The sequence below is a fragment of the Haemorhous mexicanus genome, chromosome 3 (assembly GCF_027477595.1).
Source record: "Haemorhous mexicanus isolate bHaeMex1 chromosome 3, bHaeMex1.pri, whole genome shotgun sequence".
NCBI classification, from domain to species: domain Eukaryota; kingdom Metazoa; phylum Chordata; class Aves; order Passeriformes; family Fringillidae; genus Haemorhous; species Haemorhous mexicanus.
This window is the reverse complement of record NC_082343.1, coordinates 21260409-21279565: the sequence shown is the minus strand read 5'-3', so window position 1 is coordinate 21279565 and position 19157 is coordinate 21260409. Positions and strand designations below refer to the sequence as shown.

Sequence of the window (19157 nt, the reverse complement as noted above, 5' to 3'; positions counted from 1 at the left end):
CCTGAAGTTTATGTGCTTGTGTCGGCTATAGAATATATTGGATGTACTCTTTAGACATGTATAATTGGATGTTGAAATCTATAATTAAGTGTAGTCTCATTTATTAGGTAGAACCAAGATTTCAGAGAGCAGACTTCAATTCCGAGTATATTTTCTTGCATGGCATACTAAAAATGCCTGATTTTTTTTTTTTTTTGGTGTTGATTACTTTGAAGTTTTTAAGACAGTAAGAGATAAGATTTCCTAACACTTCTGAAAATTGGGATCTAGTTGATATTTTCAGTTTGGCAGTGAGCCATTGTTGTGAAATCACATACTAACAAGTAGTACTGCTGTATTTAAAAATGTGTCAGATCTCTCCCAGAATAATTACAATTGCTGTGTAATAAAACTATTCATTTACTGTGTCTTTCATAGTGTTTTATGCTTCAATAAAAATGACATCATAGATGCTCAAGTGATAACACCATTCCATGAATATGAAATTGAGAAAACCATGAGGTACCACAAAAATCACTATGAAGTTGTGAGTCTTGGCATTGCTTCTCTGCCATACATAATAGGTCATTACATAAAAGCTCTCCCTGCCTTGCTGTTGTAAAACCTTTTTAATATAGACAAAGTGTACCATTTTATTTATCAATGTATGCAGACTTTTATGTGAAACTAAGTGAGGGATGTGAGTTAGTGAGTAGACCTCAGTCAAATTGTTTCATAATACTCTGAGAAGGAAAATCAACTTAGCTGATGACCTTTAGAAGCTATAACGTCATGTTTGCTTTCTAAATCACATAATGTTGAATATTGTAAATGTTGCCAAGTACCATATATTAAAGTAAAAGAAGTACAGATATGCCTACATTGTACTGCACTGCAACAGAGAGATAACAGTTAGCTTAAATGAGTTCATTCCAGTACTGGGAACAGCTTAACTGTAGCAAAACATAGCAGTGAGCTTTCCTCTCGTTATTACTGTGCAGATGGTAGCATATATAGTCTTCTGGGAATTGCAATGCCAAAAGATAACAGATACTTTCACATGACATTCACTTGAAAACTTCCAATGGTATTTGGCTGGTGTTAGACACCCTCTTTTATATGTTGCAGGAAAAATTAGGAACATGACTGCTCTCTTAGCAGCTTAGCACTGACACTGTGCTAGAAATGACCACTGCTGCTAAACTGCTGTCAGAATAAATTGTGTTGGAGCTTTGTTATCCATTCTGGGCCAGATCGGCTTTGTTACCCTCAAATACTAATTTCACTCTTTTAGCTAATCACCAAATACTAATTTCAGTATTAAAGCTAATCAATCAGTATGATTTTTCATGAAGGGGTCAATAGCAAACAGACATTGAGTGAAAACATTTTTCCTGTTAGGTTTTTCAGTAGAGATCTGGGCATAAAAAGAGTTGAAGCAGTATACTCGGATCTGGCTCCTGTGCCAACAGAAGCTTTGGTGATTAGTTACTCTTATGCCACATCCATAATAGGTGGGATTTGCAGTTTAATTAAATCAAAATAATTACGTTGAAAAATCATTGTTTAGATTGGACCTTTTACAAAAATTTTTTTAACTTCACAGCACTTTCTGCTGCCAATGAGGATAAAGTAAATTTGCCTTAAGGATATATATACACAAGGGAAAAGCATTTAAACCAAGAAGTTTGCACATTTTGAGGAAATAGAATAATCTTAAGAGACTATATATGAAACAATGTAGGCTTTTAGTATATATGAGGAAAAAAATTCTGTATGAATTGTTATTGAAAGCTTAATTAGAAGATTCTGCATAGTGGGTTAGGAAAATACTCTGGTTTTAGTTCTAAGCTGCCTCTGCAATCAGTAGCTTGAAAGGCTGTTGCACTCTCCTGAGTAACTGTGCAGCAGTGGAAATTGGAGGGATAAGAAGGATGCATCCGTCTGTTCTTCCCTATCGCCTGGTACATGCTGTGCCCTGATCTCTTGATCTGCACAAGGTATTCATTCACTGTGTGCCCTTCACCACCATGTTCATCACATTTCCAGCGTCGTGTATTGATCACACTGTGGACCTTGACAGTGGAACTGGTGTGTCTCTTAATTCCATTGGCACTGTACACTATGTGACTAGGGGAGATGGACAGATGATGTGCTACTATGCACACATTATAATGGCATTTTAAGATGTTATGAATTTCTTTCTGTAAAATGAATAATAATAGGAGATACAGGATATTTTCATATGTCTACACACTGGATTTATTTATTTTATTTTTTCATATTAGGGAGTCATACTTCCTGTTCACTGCACTGAAGGGACATCCACTGCAGAGCAATAATATTCCTCCAGATCTTGAAGAGAGTGTCATGATTAATTTGTCGAATGAATTCATGTAAACATTCAGAATTAAAATTAGTAAGAATTTTGGACATCTATTTCTGGTGGATCTCATAGGCAGTAAGATACCTTGTACCACTAATAATTGACTGCTGCTTTGAGCATCTATCAAACTGCACCTTGAGATCAAATATTTTGGTCAAGGAATTCTGTCAGGATACACACAAGACTATACATCACGGTAGAGAGGAAAAGAGAGTTGCCTGTTTTGCTTGCTAAATCTGAAGGGGTTCATTTAAAAAATGAGAAAAATATTGAGGATGAGCAAGCTGACTGATGGTACATAGCTAACTTAAGTATGTAGTATGTGTATTCTGTTAAAACTTTGCCTTCAAAGTACAGAGTTCTCTAAAGTATTTTTACATCCTGGGCTGGTCTATAGATATATTTCATTGTTTTCCCAAATTTATTCTATTAAGTCAATATCATCATGGCAGGTTATATTCCATTCTCACCTACACCAATGTGACATTAAATCAAGAGGCATGCAGTGGTATACCAAAAATTATTGTCTCACTAATTTTATTTTACCTTCCATATTCTGTATTTCAGCAGGGAGAATGATATATAGTCAGGAAGATAAAATACATTTAGGTTATCTCCTCATATGCTAAGGTTGCCTACTGCTTCTGTTGCAGGAATTTTATGATTTGATGTCAGAACTGTTTAAAATCACAATAACTTAATACTTTTTCCGGATACTCCAGGCAACTATACTGATTATTGTTTTTTATTGGATGCCCTTTCCTTTAGTTAATATAATAATTTTGTAATATTATTTGGCCAAAGGACCACAGAATGCTACCGGAAATGCAAACAGAAGCAATAGTTTGATAAACTTAATAAATATAGGTCAGTGTGAATTTTTAAAATGATGAAGCTCCTCGCAGAATTAATAAAATCTGTATATTATTGAAATCATCACTTGAAGACCTTTCCAAAAATGCCAGGAACAATATTATATGTGTATTTTTAACCTTTATACAGACAGCAGGAGCACTGTCAACTGAATTTGCATCTCATAGCAGGAACCAACACCATTGCCTACTGCATAATGAAGAATCAGAATAACAATAAGTTACCTTGTCAGATGAATTTTTTTTATTTTCGAACTATATAGAGCAAGTAATTTCATCATTAACAATTCAGTAGGTACTTAACAGATTTGTTACACAAGATCATTTTTAATTGTAGGTTTTGAGCACATGTGTCTATAATCCTATGCCTATTTTCAAAAGCATAAAACATTCCCTATGACAAGGACAACACACTTTGTGTTAGCCAGTATACTCATGTTTTTGGTAAAAAAATGCATCCTGAACTTGCTGTAGTAAACATTTATATTCTTCTGATTTGTTTAATAATTTTCAGATCATGATAAAACATTACATTTGTTAAAATATCCACATAATTCTCCTACAAAGCTATTCCATAAAAATATCTGTGGAAGAAAGTCTGATTGGACTAAACTTATATGAAAAGCCAGGTTTGTAGGAAGATGAAATAGATGCTGTTAATATATTGAGATAGGCTTCAAGATAAAAAAAAGATTATGTGCTAAAATAATTACCCAATTTTTGAGTTTTTTAATAAGCAGTACTTTTCCAGCTATGAACTGTGCAACAGACAGGTTGCTTACAAAAATAGAACAAGATTATCAAATACCCTAAAACATGTTTTGCATTTACAGAACTCTTTTTCTCCTGCAAAATTTATCGAAGCTTTAAAAAAGCAGGTCAAACAATTTGCCTTCTCCCACTTCACACTGAACCAAGAAAGGTTCATCCTGATGCAAAATTGATCCACAATCCACATAGTGTCATGCATCACAGCTAGTATTCATAATGTCACAGAGATGATACCCATATATCCCAAGAAAAGGTTGCTTAATGAACCCGTCATATTTGCAAACAAAGAGAAGACTGTCAGGAAGTGTGCTGATTTAATAAAAAAATCATATAATTTCCACTGATTTCCTATTGACTTTAATAGAATTTGAATTTATTTTCTCTGGGAAGGCATACATGTAGAAGAGCCCAAGCACGAAACTTCTCAGTGAACACATTTCCATGTAAGCTTTGTGGAAATCTAGCTGCATTTGGAAGGTTAAGTTTATGTCGTTAGTATCACTTATCCTTCTACACATTATTCTGTATGGCAACAGTGAAACCCCTGCACAGTGCATGACATGTTAGTATTAATCTGCTAATGTGTGAAAGAGTATATTCATATCTAACTGCTTTAGATTCTCTGCTTTTGTTGCTCCTTTTCAAATGCTTGAAAGTATGGGAAAAGAGATGAAAGTTTCAGGTTCAAATGGCTTGAAAATAAATCTATATTTATGCTAAAATATCTGTGTTTCCAGTCAAGCCATGTTTGGACTGCTATATACCACTTATTTTGTACTGCCTCTCAGGAGGGATTCATCCTGGGAGCTATTATCCCTGTGACAGAATTGTCTCCATGTTCTGTACAACTGTACAGGGCAATATAATGCCTGATAGAGATATTTTAGAACAACTGACAAAATATGTCTGCTGCAAAAGTATGCAGAAAATTATTTGTAACTGCTTTAAAAAAATCTCAAACTTTTACATGGATTATGGTACAAATATTACTGAGGGTATGTGATTATCAGGAATGATCATCATGATAGCACTGTCTAAAAAGATCATGAACTACATGGAACTTCAACAAGTATTTTAGACTTCATTTAATTATAGCAAGTAATGATTATTAATAATTCATTCAAAGCAATCTGATAAATTCCCACTGATGACAACGGGAAACATTTTGCATCCCGTTATCGTTATTTCTGCAATACAAATCTATATCTTTGATGTTATTTGTGGGTTTTTATCACCAGTTGTGTTCTAAATCAAAAAGCTTCCACATTCACTGTTAGGAAGAAGTACCTCAGTATATAAGAATGTTGATTATTATTTCACCAGTTGTAGGTAAGGGTACTAAAGCTGAATAGAAGGCTCTGTAATCAAAAAGGAATAGTATTAAATATGTAAACCATGGATCACACACTTTGATTTTGAAGGTAAAGAGGCATAAAATGAAAGAACAATGTTTATACTATATTTGTTGTCTATTTATTCATTTGTTTGTGATTGATGGATATAGAACAAAGAGTTTCCTAGTAAAAAATGCTTATGTGCCTACATGTAGTGACTCTGAAATCTGTACCTCGAGGACAAAGAAAGGTCGCCAATCTCTCCAACTCCTAGTTCTTTGTCAAAAATGGACACAGTTAATGAGGTTTGTTTGGTACAGCACAAATTCTCAGACACAGATAGAGATCCTTTCAATGGAAACAAATTTGTTTGGCTTTACCAGGTTACTTAGCGATTAATAATAGCCTTGAGATGCAGGTCAGAAAGGTCATCGTCACTGCTTGCCAACACAATCTAAAATGTGCAGCTACTCCGGCTCTGCAGGCTTTGAGGCCCCAGAACGCTATGCATAAAGTAAAACAGGCTATTTTCCAACTTCTTTTTTCATATTAATAAGCAATTTTCAAGAGAAGGGTGGCAAAATGGGGGCCATGCCACTCTAAGTAATTCATTTATTTTGCAATTTAATCTTATGTTGGAAAAAATTACACTGCTGCAAAAGCATAGCATGGTGATTTTTAAACGTCAGTGTGCTTCATAAGTAACCTTGTATGAAATATTGTATTAGCAGCCTTTAACAGTAAACTGCAACAAAAAATATTTTCAAAGATTCAAAAATACCTGTGCATCTTTTCTGATCTGTATTTCCTTTTAATTCTATTTTTCTTTTACAGTTGAAATAAAAGGTTTAATTACTTAACATTTTGCTTATTTTAATTGATAAAATCTTGAAAGATAGCATGAAACAAATATAAGTTCTACACTGCAACTTGTATTTAAGAATGGGATTTCAAAGTGTTCATATTTATAAAGCAATTATTGAGCTTTCATGTATTTTGATGAACTAATTTAAGGATAATTAAAATATTAAGAGTAAGTCTGAGTCACAATCTTAAAAACCGCTTTTGGGAGGAATATTACTTTTCCATGGGATTATTCATATCATATGCATATTTTGACATGATTTGACCCATGTCCTCACAGTGTCTTATTTGGTACTCATTGAAACAACTGAGACTATTAATGTGGATGCCTCTAAAAAATCTGTTTTGCAGGAATATTTGAATGATGAATATTTAGTTATGTGAATAATATTTTTTCTTTTTATTTTATTGTATATACACGTACTAGAAAACATAAAGACTAGAATTTACTCACCTAATTAAACTTTTTAGCAATTTAAATGCTTGATTGAATATGCTTGGTTTATTTGGCATGCAGGTTAATTTGAACTAGCCATTTTGTAATAACAAAATTAACAAATGTTAATCAAACTAACCTTTTTTAACTGGGTCAAAAAATTCTATACACATGCACTATGCACAATAGCACAGAATTTTGTTTCTAATAGAACATTAATTCACTCTACTGTTTGCATAATTTATAGCATGCCTGGCTAAAAAAAAAAACCTCAACATCGATTTGGAAATCTATGTCCATTCTCTGTTCAAGTTTTCCTGTAAAAATCAGTTGAAATCATGAGTGTTCTCCATTCTTTGAAACCTGATGTTAGGTGTAGTTCCATATTTCTTTTATGATGAAAGGGTTTTCTGCACAGATTCACATTTAGATGGCTCGCTGTGTTTGCACACCTCTGTTGTGCAGTGCTGCATGAAGCAGTTCAGTTCCTGGCTCTTGTGGTGGCCTCTACAGCTCTCATCAAACCAGAGCATAAATGACCTGCGCAAAGAGCCCAGTGCCACGGAAACTTCTCCTAAGGACAATGTGTGCATGAAAGGTTCCCATCCCGTTTTTCTCTGTGCGTATTTTCTCAGCCTTACTCAAGGATCAAGCAGTGAATATCATCTCCTATCCCATATCTGTTATCGTCTCATTCCATAAAATCTCCCCTGTCTGCAAATCATGAGGTGTCACAAGGCACTAGCTGAAACATAAGTAAACAACCCGTATTTATATTATAATAGCTTCCACTTAGAGAAATTCAAAGTAAAATGACACTTAAAGGCAAATAAAAGGACTTACATGAATACTATTTTATCAGCTGTAAGGAATTTGAACCTATCTACTGCTCCTAATTTTGATCCTTTTAATCCTGTTTCTCCTTAGTTATATCCATGTGATATCCTACTGCTGTGGAACTGAAAGAACAGTAATTTTACATTCCAGTGGTGTCAGTATACTGCCAATATATAAGAACAAAACACTGTGAAGCTATGAAAGGGTTAAAGTAAAATAGAAGACTAGCATGTCTTTTGTTGTTACAATATAGTTAGAAGACTTATTTTATTACAGGCTTGAACTTCAAGAGGAGGCAGAAAAGAAGGAACATGAAAAGAAAATGAAAGACCTGGAAAAGAAAGAAAAGGAAAAGAAATACCAAGCCCGAAAGACGCATTACCTCCTTAGCACTGAGCAGGTTGGTAGACCTGTCCCTGACAGCTCATGCAAACCACTTGGGCCCCCAGCCTGACAGAGATAAACTAGCAGGCTGAATGGGACATGACTTGTTGAAAAGATATCACAAAGACACTACTTCGAGTTCAATTTAGTGCTTTTCTATAGGCAAGAGCAGGTACCATGACTATTCTGTGACAGTAGCTCATAGAGGCAGCATCGGCACTGCTGGCAGAAAGAGTCCAAGTCAGCAGTTTGATCTGCCACTGTGATAACACAACATGAAGGGCATAACCTCGCTTTAAAAACTCATTTTGACTGGCTTATTGTTGTGTTGTTGCACTTGTCAAGAACTAACAAGTTATTAAGCTGAGAAGAGATTTCATTTTTTCCCCCCCTTTTTAATTGAGCTAATGCTTAGGTTGGTGCAGTGTTCTGCTTGTTTTTAGGAGAGATTGCAAATGTGGATTTTCAGTTAAAGCTTTTCTTAGAACTTCCTGAATCAGCTTATTTAGCATGATTGTTTTCACTCAGAAATGCCTAATACATCTTAAATATTATTATTATTTCATTTTGTATCAGTATTACTGGTATATATTCCAAACTTTCTTATGGAAGCTGCTTTAAACAGACAGATAAACATGCCAGTAGATATATCTAATATAAATTTTATATGATTGGTAAAGCTTGTGGGTTTGCCTTTTTTTTTTTAGTCCCCTCTTATAAACTTTCATTAAAAAAAAAAAAAAAGGATTTTGTCTCCATAAGTGTGTGGTGGCTGATTGTTCTTTGTACATATAGATATGGAATTAACGTGAAATATTAGTATGAACTTAATGCTTACTTTTTTAAAGTTGTTAATCATAATCTGTGTTTAAGAACTGCTGATCTTAAAGAATGCAGGAAAAATACTATTATACCTCATGACAAAATGTTTAATCTTCCCTTCTGTTTGGGAATTATTTGTGATATATCCTGTAGATAGAAATGTGGTTTGATTAACTAGATCTCAGTTATGAAAACTCAATGTGTAAATTACATTTAAGTTTTTTTTTTTTAAAGCAGTAAAAAATATCATAAAAAGTTATCTCAACGGCTATTAGACAAGGAAGCTCGTTAATGACTGAAATTAGCTTACTATAATTTATTTTTCCACATGTAGATCTAGGATATTAAGAATAATCTGCGCCGTGTTTTACATTGTTTTAAACTGTAGAAAATTGGGAAGTCTTGTTTTGAACAGTGCAATTTATATAAACACATGCATTTAATATGCTTACTTGGAGTACAAAAATTGTCAGGTTGGTGACATGGAGTGACTTGTGGTCTAGTAAGATTGTAGTAAGCTCAGCTCACCTCCAATGATACAGGCTTAGCAAGCGGTAACACTTTTTAAAGAATGGCAAGTAGTTCCCCATTTCAGCCACGGAGGACTGCTGGTAGAGGGCAGCAGTTACTGTTATGTTCTGATGAATTTCAGTTACTAATTTTACATAATTAGAATTTAGCTAGCAGTGTTTTTAGCTAGCAGAACAAAAAAATTCTTGGTTTTGCTTGCTGAGATGGTTTATAAACACTGAGACTCATAGCCCACAGAAGTTTTTCTTTATGAGAAAACTGAGCTCCAAGAGCTGTCTTCTTTTGCAGGTAGTATTTCAAAACATAAGGAAATGTAAATCAATGCAAAACCTACAGACAACTTGAAAATCATCAAAGATATATTTGAAGTTAACTACTTACGGTGAAGTCGGTATTAAACAAGTCCGCATAGTTGTAGAATTTGATATCTTAATAAAATACAGGGCAAACTATTTCCATGAGGAATTTACTGATTTGATGCTTCGTGCCTGACATTTTGCTCTCTAAATGTCTGGTCTTCTGACCTGGCTACAGCTACATCTTGCTACTTTCAAAGAACAGTAAATTTGATTACTGAGCAAGGACCATTCATGTCTCAGCAGAAACAGGCAGCAAAAGTCAACACTTTTGAGTGAGTTAAGAAAGCATATCATTTGTAAGCAAGATACATTGCAAATTAAAAGAGGACATTGATAAGCTGGATTTATTGTAGAGTCATGCATTACCTAAAGCCCAGTAAGCTATAGAGATGACCTGCCAAAATTTGGTTCTCCTCCCCTTCCTGTCATATACACTGAGATTCAGTGATGGAGCTGAGCCACCTCATGCATCAAGGCTGCAGGTGTTCAGACAGGTTATATGGACAGCATTGAAAAATCTCTATTTGCAATAATTGTTTCAAATATGTGTTATCATTTGGAATATTTTTGTTTTAATATAGGCAAAAAGGGTGAGAAAAGGGTGTTTAATTATTGACAGAAAAGAATTAAGGAGTTGTTGCTCCTCAATTTTTGTTAAGAAAAGCATGTAATTTTCATTCTTCTCTCCCAAGCTGAAGCCCACAACATCTCAGAAGTGAGTTTATATATCTATATATCTCTATCTTTATCTTTATCTAAATCTATGTCTATATCTTTATCTATATACAAGGTGTGCCCTAGTTGGTAACATTGTTTTACTTTCAATAAGTAAAGCTGAAGAATGTGTCGGGAATGTACAGAGCTGTCTGGTATGGATGTAATAGCATGGCCTATGATCAATTTAGTGTTTTGTCCTTTTCATGAGTTAACTTGTTATTCAAGCATTTATTTCTTCATAAACTGTTACTTTATAAAGAAAAACTACTTTTGGGTTGCTTAGTACAAGAGATTCCTATGTAAAATACAGCAAGGAATAATTCTGTGTGGTGGCAACTTTGTGACTTCCAAACCAAATTCAATTTTAAAAATATAATTCTCTGTATTTCCAGTTTTAATTTTTTTACATTACACAATCCTTTTCTTATGTGTTTTTTATCTTATCAGGCTGATAATTTTTGATTTTATGATGAACATAATAAAAAAGGTCTTTATTAAGAATATTTCTCATAATTTCCTACTCTTAAAAAAATTTGTTTTCATCATTTTTATCTGTTTTATCATGAACTGAATGGTGATTTCTTATTGACTCATGAAATTTAAAATAATTAAGTTTTTCTTATTAGTCCAGAATCACAGTATGCTATTTCCTCTACAGTGGTAATGATCCTTTTTTTTTCCAAACTGTCATTAATAAATAAACTACTTATTAAATGTGGTTTTCCACTATAAACATATTGACCTATGTAGATTATTATTCTATATTCCTGTAGTTCCTTTTTCTGTATTAACAATCTTCACTGTAATTGAACAGGTTCTTACTTCTTCTCTTTGTAGTGTTTTCAAGGCCAACATTTGTAGTGAGTGCCATCCCCTGCCAAGTGCTGACAAATGACCTTTAAAGTCAATGACAGAGAAAAGCACTGAATACATTCATGGCACTTTGCAGAAATGGGGATGAAGAGCCCACTTGTATTGAAATATGTGGTTGCATGATTCCTGTCATTAGTATTTTCAGCCTTTAAAGAAATTTTGTAGTTGGCTTTTGTCTTACAGTGGTCATGAGAGTCAGGAGTATGACAGTCTAAATCCAGAGATCCAGTATCAAGCTAGAATGAAGACCTGTGTTGTTTTCAGTATCTGCTGACTGAGCAAGTGACAATGCAGAGGTGATTCTGTGAATGGGAGCAGGTGCATCAGCACCTGCAAGTCCACAGTGGGATGGGGAGCAGAAGCTAGTGGTAACTGAAATACAGAGCAGAAGTCGTGTCCTGTAAAGTATTGAGTTCAGGAGAAGATCCCTGTGGAAAAAGTGTTCTAAGTCCCACAGCTGAAAAGGCCTTCTGCTATTACATTTTCTCCTGTCACTGAGGAGAGGATTGGATAATCAGCAGAGCAACATATTTTTCCCCTTTATAGTTTTTAATGTATAGCAAACAATACTGGGTGAGGTAAAAGAGAGTCTTAATTCTCTTTTCCCATTTCTTTTGTTTCTAAACAGATAAACACAATTACTTTTTGTCACACAAAATAAATGTACAATTAGTCCAGGAAGCCAAATTTCTTTTGATCTGCAAAATGGTGAAAGCTTTGTCACACACTTGAAGAACATACTTGTCCACTGTTAATGGTGGGATGTTATACATGCATCACTTAAGCTTATCATTGCTGTGGCTGGTGGACCGAGTCACAGATTCTCTTCTAAAGCTGCACCTCCTGCTCTGTGATAGATCATGCTGAGAGTAGATGAGCTAATGCTGCTCCTCTGTTCTCTGGGAGCTTCTGTTCTATCTGAATGCTTTAACTATTGAGACCTTAGAAAATTAATCATGCTGTTATGTGTGTATGTCTACTCTTGACTTTTGTATAGCATCTCCTTTCTGTTAGCCCCCAATTAGACGACCTGACTAATTCAGACTTAAGGCTCCTCTGCCAAGCATCCTATTTTGACAGTGGCCAACAGCACGGGTAGAGGAATAAAATGAAGCAATGGGGCAATATAATTACTGTCAAGAATACTCTCTCAGTTTCCAGGGAACAGTATTTGAAGGACTTGTATTTCTTAGCTGTGCAACTTTCTATTTTTGTAATATTTAGATGTTTATTTTGGCCTCCATATTCCTTCAATTCCTGCCTCTCCTAATACCCAGAGAAGGAATAACCTAGACAGGGAGAATGGGTTAAGAAATCTGGCACTAACACTAGCTCTCAAGTTGTGCTTCCTTGGAAGATCAGGTTCACTCATTCTCCTTGAAGTGTTGTTTTGCTCATGCATGTTCATTTCACAGCTTTGCTGTCTCTGATATTCTGTCACAGGGGAATATGCAACTGTGAAGTGCTTTATTCTTTCTCCACAATTTCATCTGATTCTGGGGATTGCCTCTGCCACTCTGAGCAACACTGAAAAGTCCATCACTTTTCAGCCCTCTTTAGCAAGGTGACAGTTTTTCCTGATGTCCTTGGGCAGCTTGTGAACAGATACTGCTCATAAGATCCTGGTAATTTTGACCTGCAAGGGAAGAACAAAGTCAATTTGTAATAATAGGCCCTATTCATTGTAGAAGTTTTGGAAACTATGGCATTCCTTTTAGCAGCAAGACATGAGTTCTCTTCTTGGATCACAGTAATTTGGTTTTCAGTGCCTGCTTGAGTGTGTCACCATCTGTCCGTTGAGTCAAGGCTGGTATGTGGCTGATATTGGCCCACATTTATTCCCATTGAAATAATGCTTTGTAAAGAATTACTTGTAAGAATATTATAGCTGGTGCTGTAAAGTAAGAAAGTATTTTGAATGGAACTAGTCTTGACTGAGATGATCCTTTCCAGGGAGATGTTAATATGTGAGAAAGTAACCCTTTAATAGATTAGCACTATAGAAAACATTTTAAAAAAGGCCCAAAAACCCACCTTAAGAATAACGTTCTGTGAGGAGGAAGGAAATGTTTGCCATGAATTACTCTCAAGTGAGTAACAGTGAAAAGTTCTAATATCAGCAATGAGAACCAAGTTTTTCCATTTTTACTCTCTCTGCGTACCTCCATAAGCAATTCCATTTTAGCTTAATGGGAACCATTAAGCAAACTTCTCTGGATTCTGTATTAGGGCTTTTGAATAGAAAGGAAGTAAAAATGTCCTTTGTTTTCTAAGAACAGTTTCATTTTGATTTTCTATATTTATTGCAGATTTCAAAATATCACTTATATCAATTGTTTGCGTATTTATTTCTAATTTTTCCATATTTATTTAGCATTTGTCAGTTCATAAAATATTTTTTGTCAGAGTAAAATATTTTAAATTCAAATTCTATTCAATGCTTAAGTAGTCATATATTGAATTTTTCCTGTCTACAGAGATGGCGATTCATAAACATTATGCTGACTGCCTTTGTCCCCTTTTCATATTACTGGAAATCAGGAGTTAATTCTGTTGAAGTTGCTGCACTTATTAAGGTCTAAATGTCTAATGTTCTAAGTGAGAAAGAAAAAAGGCCACAAAATCCTTCATGGAGCAGGTTAATGAATATTCAGGAGACACAACTGATTAATATGCCTCTAACCTAATGTGCTGTCCTGTAAGAACTTGAAAAACAATTGGTCTAAAATGACACTGTTTGACATCCACTCTGTCTCTGGACAGCTGGCAGTTTTATTCTTATAAAGGTGAGGACTCAGTGGATAAAGCCCTAGCCTTTGATCTTCAGATCCACAGTTTAAGAGACAAGGCTGCAAGTTTGGTCATTTGAGCTTAGTCCCGAGTGAACAGTCCACATCACAAGATGATTATACATAATTTGTTACTATTGGCAGTGTCTGTTCAGCAAAGGCCAAGGACTGAACTAGCATGAAGAATGAATTAGCTCTTACCTTTTACATTTTATTTCCTCCCTCTTTACTGTTGTAATTTTATTATTCTGTCTCTAAAACATTCCAGGGATGGAATTATCATTCATTATAAGTACTAATACTTCTTGAAGATGAACTAAAATAGTCAATTTTTTTTTTTTTATTCTAGGTGCCCCAATCAATGAACATCCCCACCTATCCATGGGTGTTTAATATCCACTCATCATTTCTCTGCCAAGTAGTCAGATGTTTCTGAGTACTTTCCAAAGCTTGTACCATGAAAAATCCTATTTAAATTAAAGAGAAGAGGGTGAGCTTTCTTAGTTCTCAGGCAGGCTTGCAGCTACATTTAAATTGGACTTGTATGTGAGGCACTTCATGCTGCAGTGTTCTGTTTTTATAAAACATGATTTCCAAAGGGTCCACAATTTGCATTACATCTTTCTGACAATTCCCATTGTGCTGACTGAACAATGGGAATTGACAATTCCTATTGTTCAATCAGCAAGCTTTCCTTGTGTATTCACTTCCCATTGGAAGCCAGATGTATCAGTCTATTCACAGGCATTCACTCTAGAAAAGTCATTCCAATTTTGTGCCTCATGGGGCACTGTCCACATCATCTCAGTTCACTTGGAAGGGATGTCAGTTCATGTTGCTTAATGTTTCTGTCAGAAAGAGGGACAAAGTAAGGTAAAATGAAAGAAGCCAGTAACCGAGCTATTTGTGATTCTGAAAGACATTGTGCCCGAATGCCAGCTCGAAATTCCAAAAATGGCCGTTAAGTGATTTGCACACACAATCAAAAATCTCTAGTTCTCGTAGAATCTGAGTCCAGCTCTTGCACTTTGGGATAACTAATCTTGAGGACACAGAACTGTAATTCTGCTACTCAACACACTATCATGGTGATGTAAAAAAGAGGGAAAGAGCTGAAAGACAAAATACACCTCCAGAATCTATTTGGTGCACCTACTGCCAAAATAATTTAGTGACAAACTTTACAACTTCCATAGATTTTGCAGTTTTGCTCATTTTCTTTTCAATCAGACATTTTTGTTCTCTAGGAAATAGTGGTTATCTCCCTAGGGAGGACAAGTACAGTCAAAGCCAAAACTAAGATTGTAAGCATGGTGATCTTCATGCCCAGAAATGGGTAACTGTGGTTAGAGGATGGAAGTGCTATCTGCTGACACCATAACCTATTTCCTATGCAAAATGCATGGATCTGAACTATTTCAGATGTGTTTCTTCCCAGTGTCAGTGAAAAGTACTTCCCTCCCATTCACTCTTCTCTGAAGTCTCAGCCTAGCACAAGTGGTAAGTGAAAGTATTTCCAACAGAAATCAATAATTTCTCATTTTGTCCCAGTACCTAGAAAACAAGATACTCACTTCCTGTTTCTTAAAGACAGTCAGCAAATGAACTTTTAATAATTATCTGTGACAGTATTGTAAACTCTATTTTTCCTAAAGGCTGCCTGCTATAAAATCATTTCAGTTTTTTTTTTATAACTGGTTAACTGTTCAAAGAAATGAGAGTTTACACAAAAAAATTAATCCCTCATTAGAAAGTGCTTAACACACAATAAAATGTAGTTTGAGTGCTGTTTTCTGATCGATCCTATGCAAGCTTAGTTTTTAAAGATATGTCCCAGTAGATATGGCAATATTTCTCAGAGCTTCTTCTAAAGAGCTTGTTACTAGCCATATCACACAAAGCTTGATATTATAACATAGTGACATCTCTGTATCTACCATATATTATAGCATTGAGCATTTCAGCCTTAGTAATTTAAAAATCCACTTGCTAGAAGGTCCCTGCATTCAAACAGTCTTTTTTGGCATCTGAATTGCATAATCCATATTTGTGTGGATTTTTTTCTAGACAACAAACTTTGTACTCAATTCCTGTGGGTAGGATTAATGGCAGAGTTTAAAGGACAAGCTCTGTGATCTATCAAAAAGTGTACATGCTGAGATCTTTGAAAAACATGGCCACATTTTGTGTATTACTGTCAATTGGGGTGGCAAAAGGGTTGGATTGCTGCGGGGTCAGTAAGAAGGAGTTATATATTGAATGCTGGCTATTGGTAGGATATGGTAAAAACATTTAAGAAAAAATCTATACTGCAAGGAAATCACAGTGCAGCACAACATCAACTAAATAGTTCACAAAGCTACATTCAGAAATGATGGAACTCCACTGACATTCTTGAAATAGTTACTGGTTTAAATTTGGTTGATGCATAGTAGTCCATCTGGTATTTAACCAAGCTGGTGTGTGCTATGGTCTAGCTCAGATAATTTTTTTCACCTGTTATATTAGGAGAAGTACATGCTAAGTAAGAGATAATTGCATAAGGGAGAGGTTAGGAATGGCGTGGAAGAAGTCATGAAGATAAAATACCGTGCAAGTCTCAACAGCAAACCTTCCTGTTGGTTAAGAAGTGGCACTGATGGTATCCTTGCTTTAATGAGACTTCAAGATGAGTGATGCACCAGTTCTTTTGTTTTTCAGCTCTTAGGCAACAGAATAGCATAATGGTAAAATTCTTTCTTTAACTTCCACTGTTTATTCAATATTCCATGCTTTAGTTTAGTATCTAATATATACTGTTAATTTGGGAATTGTGTCTGTCCTGAAAGGGACATCACAAACACTGTACATCTCCCTCTATCTGTTGTTAGCTTTGCTTTCAGTTTTTCCATTTCAACAATCTTTTAATAGTCGTCATCTCTGGGGTTTTTTTTCTGATTATTTCCCTCTTTTCTACTAATTTCTGACTACCTTTATTAATCAGACTAACATGCTTCTGTTCCCTGATTATTCTTTCCCTATAAAATTCTACTACTGTTCATTAAACCTTCCCCTCATTGTTTATAGGTCTGATTGCAGGCTAGTTTGTTAAACATTCTGCCACATTCTGAGTTTTTACTCATTGCTTAATTCCATAGGTTTACTGTTTAATAAATCTGTCAGCATATATGTATGTCTATGAGGGAATACTCACATGGAAGCACAATGCAACAGACTTAAGGCTCAAGGAAAAGAATGTTACATTGTTTTGGTTGCACCTATGCAGTTTTGAGGAGTAAAACAGTTCTCTGTTTAGCAATTATGTTCTTGACAAAGGAAATCTCCACATGATTTCCATCTTTACCTGATACAAAGAGCTTCTCCTCTCCTCTGACATGTTGCGGGTAACTTCTGATGTTACAAATTAGAACAGTCTAAGTGGTATAATTATAAGGATTTTTCTCAATCCAGTTAGCAAAGGAGTGAGTTGCAAGTAGATTTTTTCGTAGAAAGCTATTTTTTTCCATTATGACAATGGATGGAATTTTAATTTTAAAGATGTAAGTAATATCAAATATGTAGGTATGTGTTTTAAGGCTCTGAAAACTTCTCACAAGATAAATAATTGCAGCATCAATACTGTTTGTAGTTTACAGGCAGTTATTGAGACACAGAAGAATAAATTCACCTTCAGAGATTATTTTTCAGACTAAGGTCTTTAATTCCCACTTACTTAAGGTGGTTATAGAGGCAGGTTTCTTTTCAGAGATTATTATAATTTGTATGTTATCCCATTTCAGCCTAGCACTTCTTAAAGATAAAATTTTAACAATAAATGGAATTTTCTGTTCCTGTTTTTGAAATAAAGCCATTCAGCAATTAAATTGTATTTTTCTGCTTGTTTTGAAATCAGAAGTCAAATGAGAAGACAGTAAGAGAACTTTGTGCTGTCCCTGTATTGTGTCTTCATCATAAGAGTATTGTTTCCCATGCCATCACTCACTCATTCAAGTTATTATCCCTGATCTAGTCAAGTCATCAAGAGCCTGCATTAGAATTAGATTTGACAGAGTAAGCCTCAGTCAGAGAGACAATCAATGAAAGGTGGATGCATTTTTGGGATGCCTCTGCATCTGCTGGTCTACTCTGTTTTGAATATTGTGCCACAATATTTCATGCAGTAAACTAAGATTACATTTCTCTTTTGTCTTGATGCCTAAATGACCAAGCAGTTGGTCATTTAGGCATCAAGACAAAAGAGAAATGAAATCTGTTTGGAGACTCAATTGCAGTGTTGTTTCCTGCAATTGAACTTAGTCCGTTGCATGTTTAGAGGTTGGTTTTATGGTCTGTGGTCAGGATACTGGGTTTGAATATTTCCTTAACACCTCATTGTACAGTCCGTATAATTGCTGCTTGGTTTACTTATACAAATGCATTTAAACTGTGATTGCACTATTATTTTGATATCAAGCAAACATTTCACAGATTAAAAGGACTGAACCAAGCTTTTCTGAAGGCAGAATAACAATAATTAATGTTTCTATTACTCTGTTTAAACAGAATATATATTAAGCAGAAGGCAGGTAATTAATCCCACTTGAAAGAAAATACACTACTCATCACTCATTTATGAATTCTTCTGTCTCTTCATAAAAGCAGTATCTCAAAGAAAGGTAAAATACCTTAGGTGCAATAACAGTCTAGGTCCTCTGGTTCTTATTTAGATGAAATTCCTGAGAGTATATATTTCAGGGATTAGAGGATCAGACCTGAGTAGTAGCATTAGCTCAGTGAGAACTGAACCTACATTTATAAAGCTGGGTGAAATTCTTCTGATTGTCAGGCATGGTAAATAAGTTTTATCTCAAACCAGAATGTTAAACCATACTATGGCATTTTTCCAACATCTGCATAAACTTTACAATGTATTTCTAATTATTAATACAAAACTCTGTTCACATTAGTTAAAGAATTTCAGATTGTTGCTAGTAGAACATATTCTTTTGAAGCTTAATTATTTTGATGTTTCAAATTTGAATTCATGGACATAGTCTTATTATACTTGTTGCTAGAACAGTGTTTACAGATTTTATAAAGATATTATTTATAAAACAAATCTCATATAAGTCTTGGTGTTTTATTTTCACTAAATATGAAATATTCTGAAAGTCTGTGAAAAGCTAGTTAGTTAGAAATTTAAAATTCCTTCTCTTTTACAGAC

At 34.7% G+C, this 19157-nt stretch overlaps 1 protein-coding gene across 1 annotated transcript in view; it reads left to right on the top strand.

The window, feature by feature from the left end:
• Window positions 1-19157, top strand: part of SPATA17 (spermatogenesis associated 17) — an 86117-nt gene that overhangs the window by 27450 nt on the left and 39510 nt on the right. The window contains exon 6 of the mRNA XM_059843344.1: window positions 7756-7879. Coding sequence (XP_059699327.1) covers window positions 7756-7879 — 124 coding nt within the window. The remainder of the gene's footprint in view (window positions 1-7755; window positions 7880-19157) is intronic.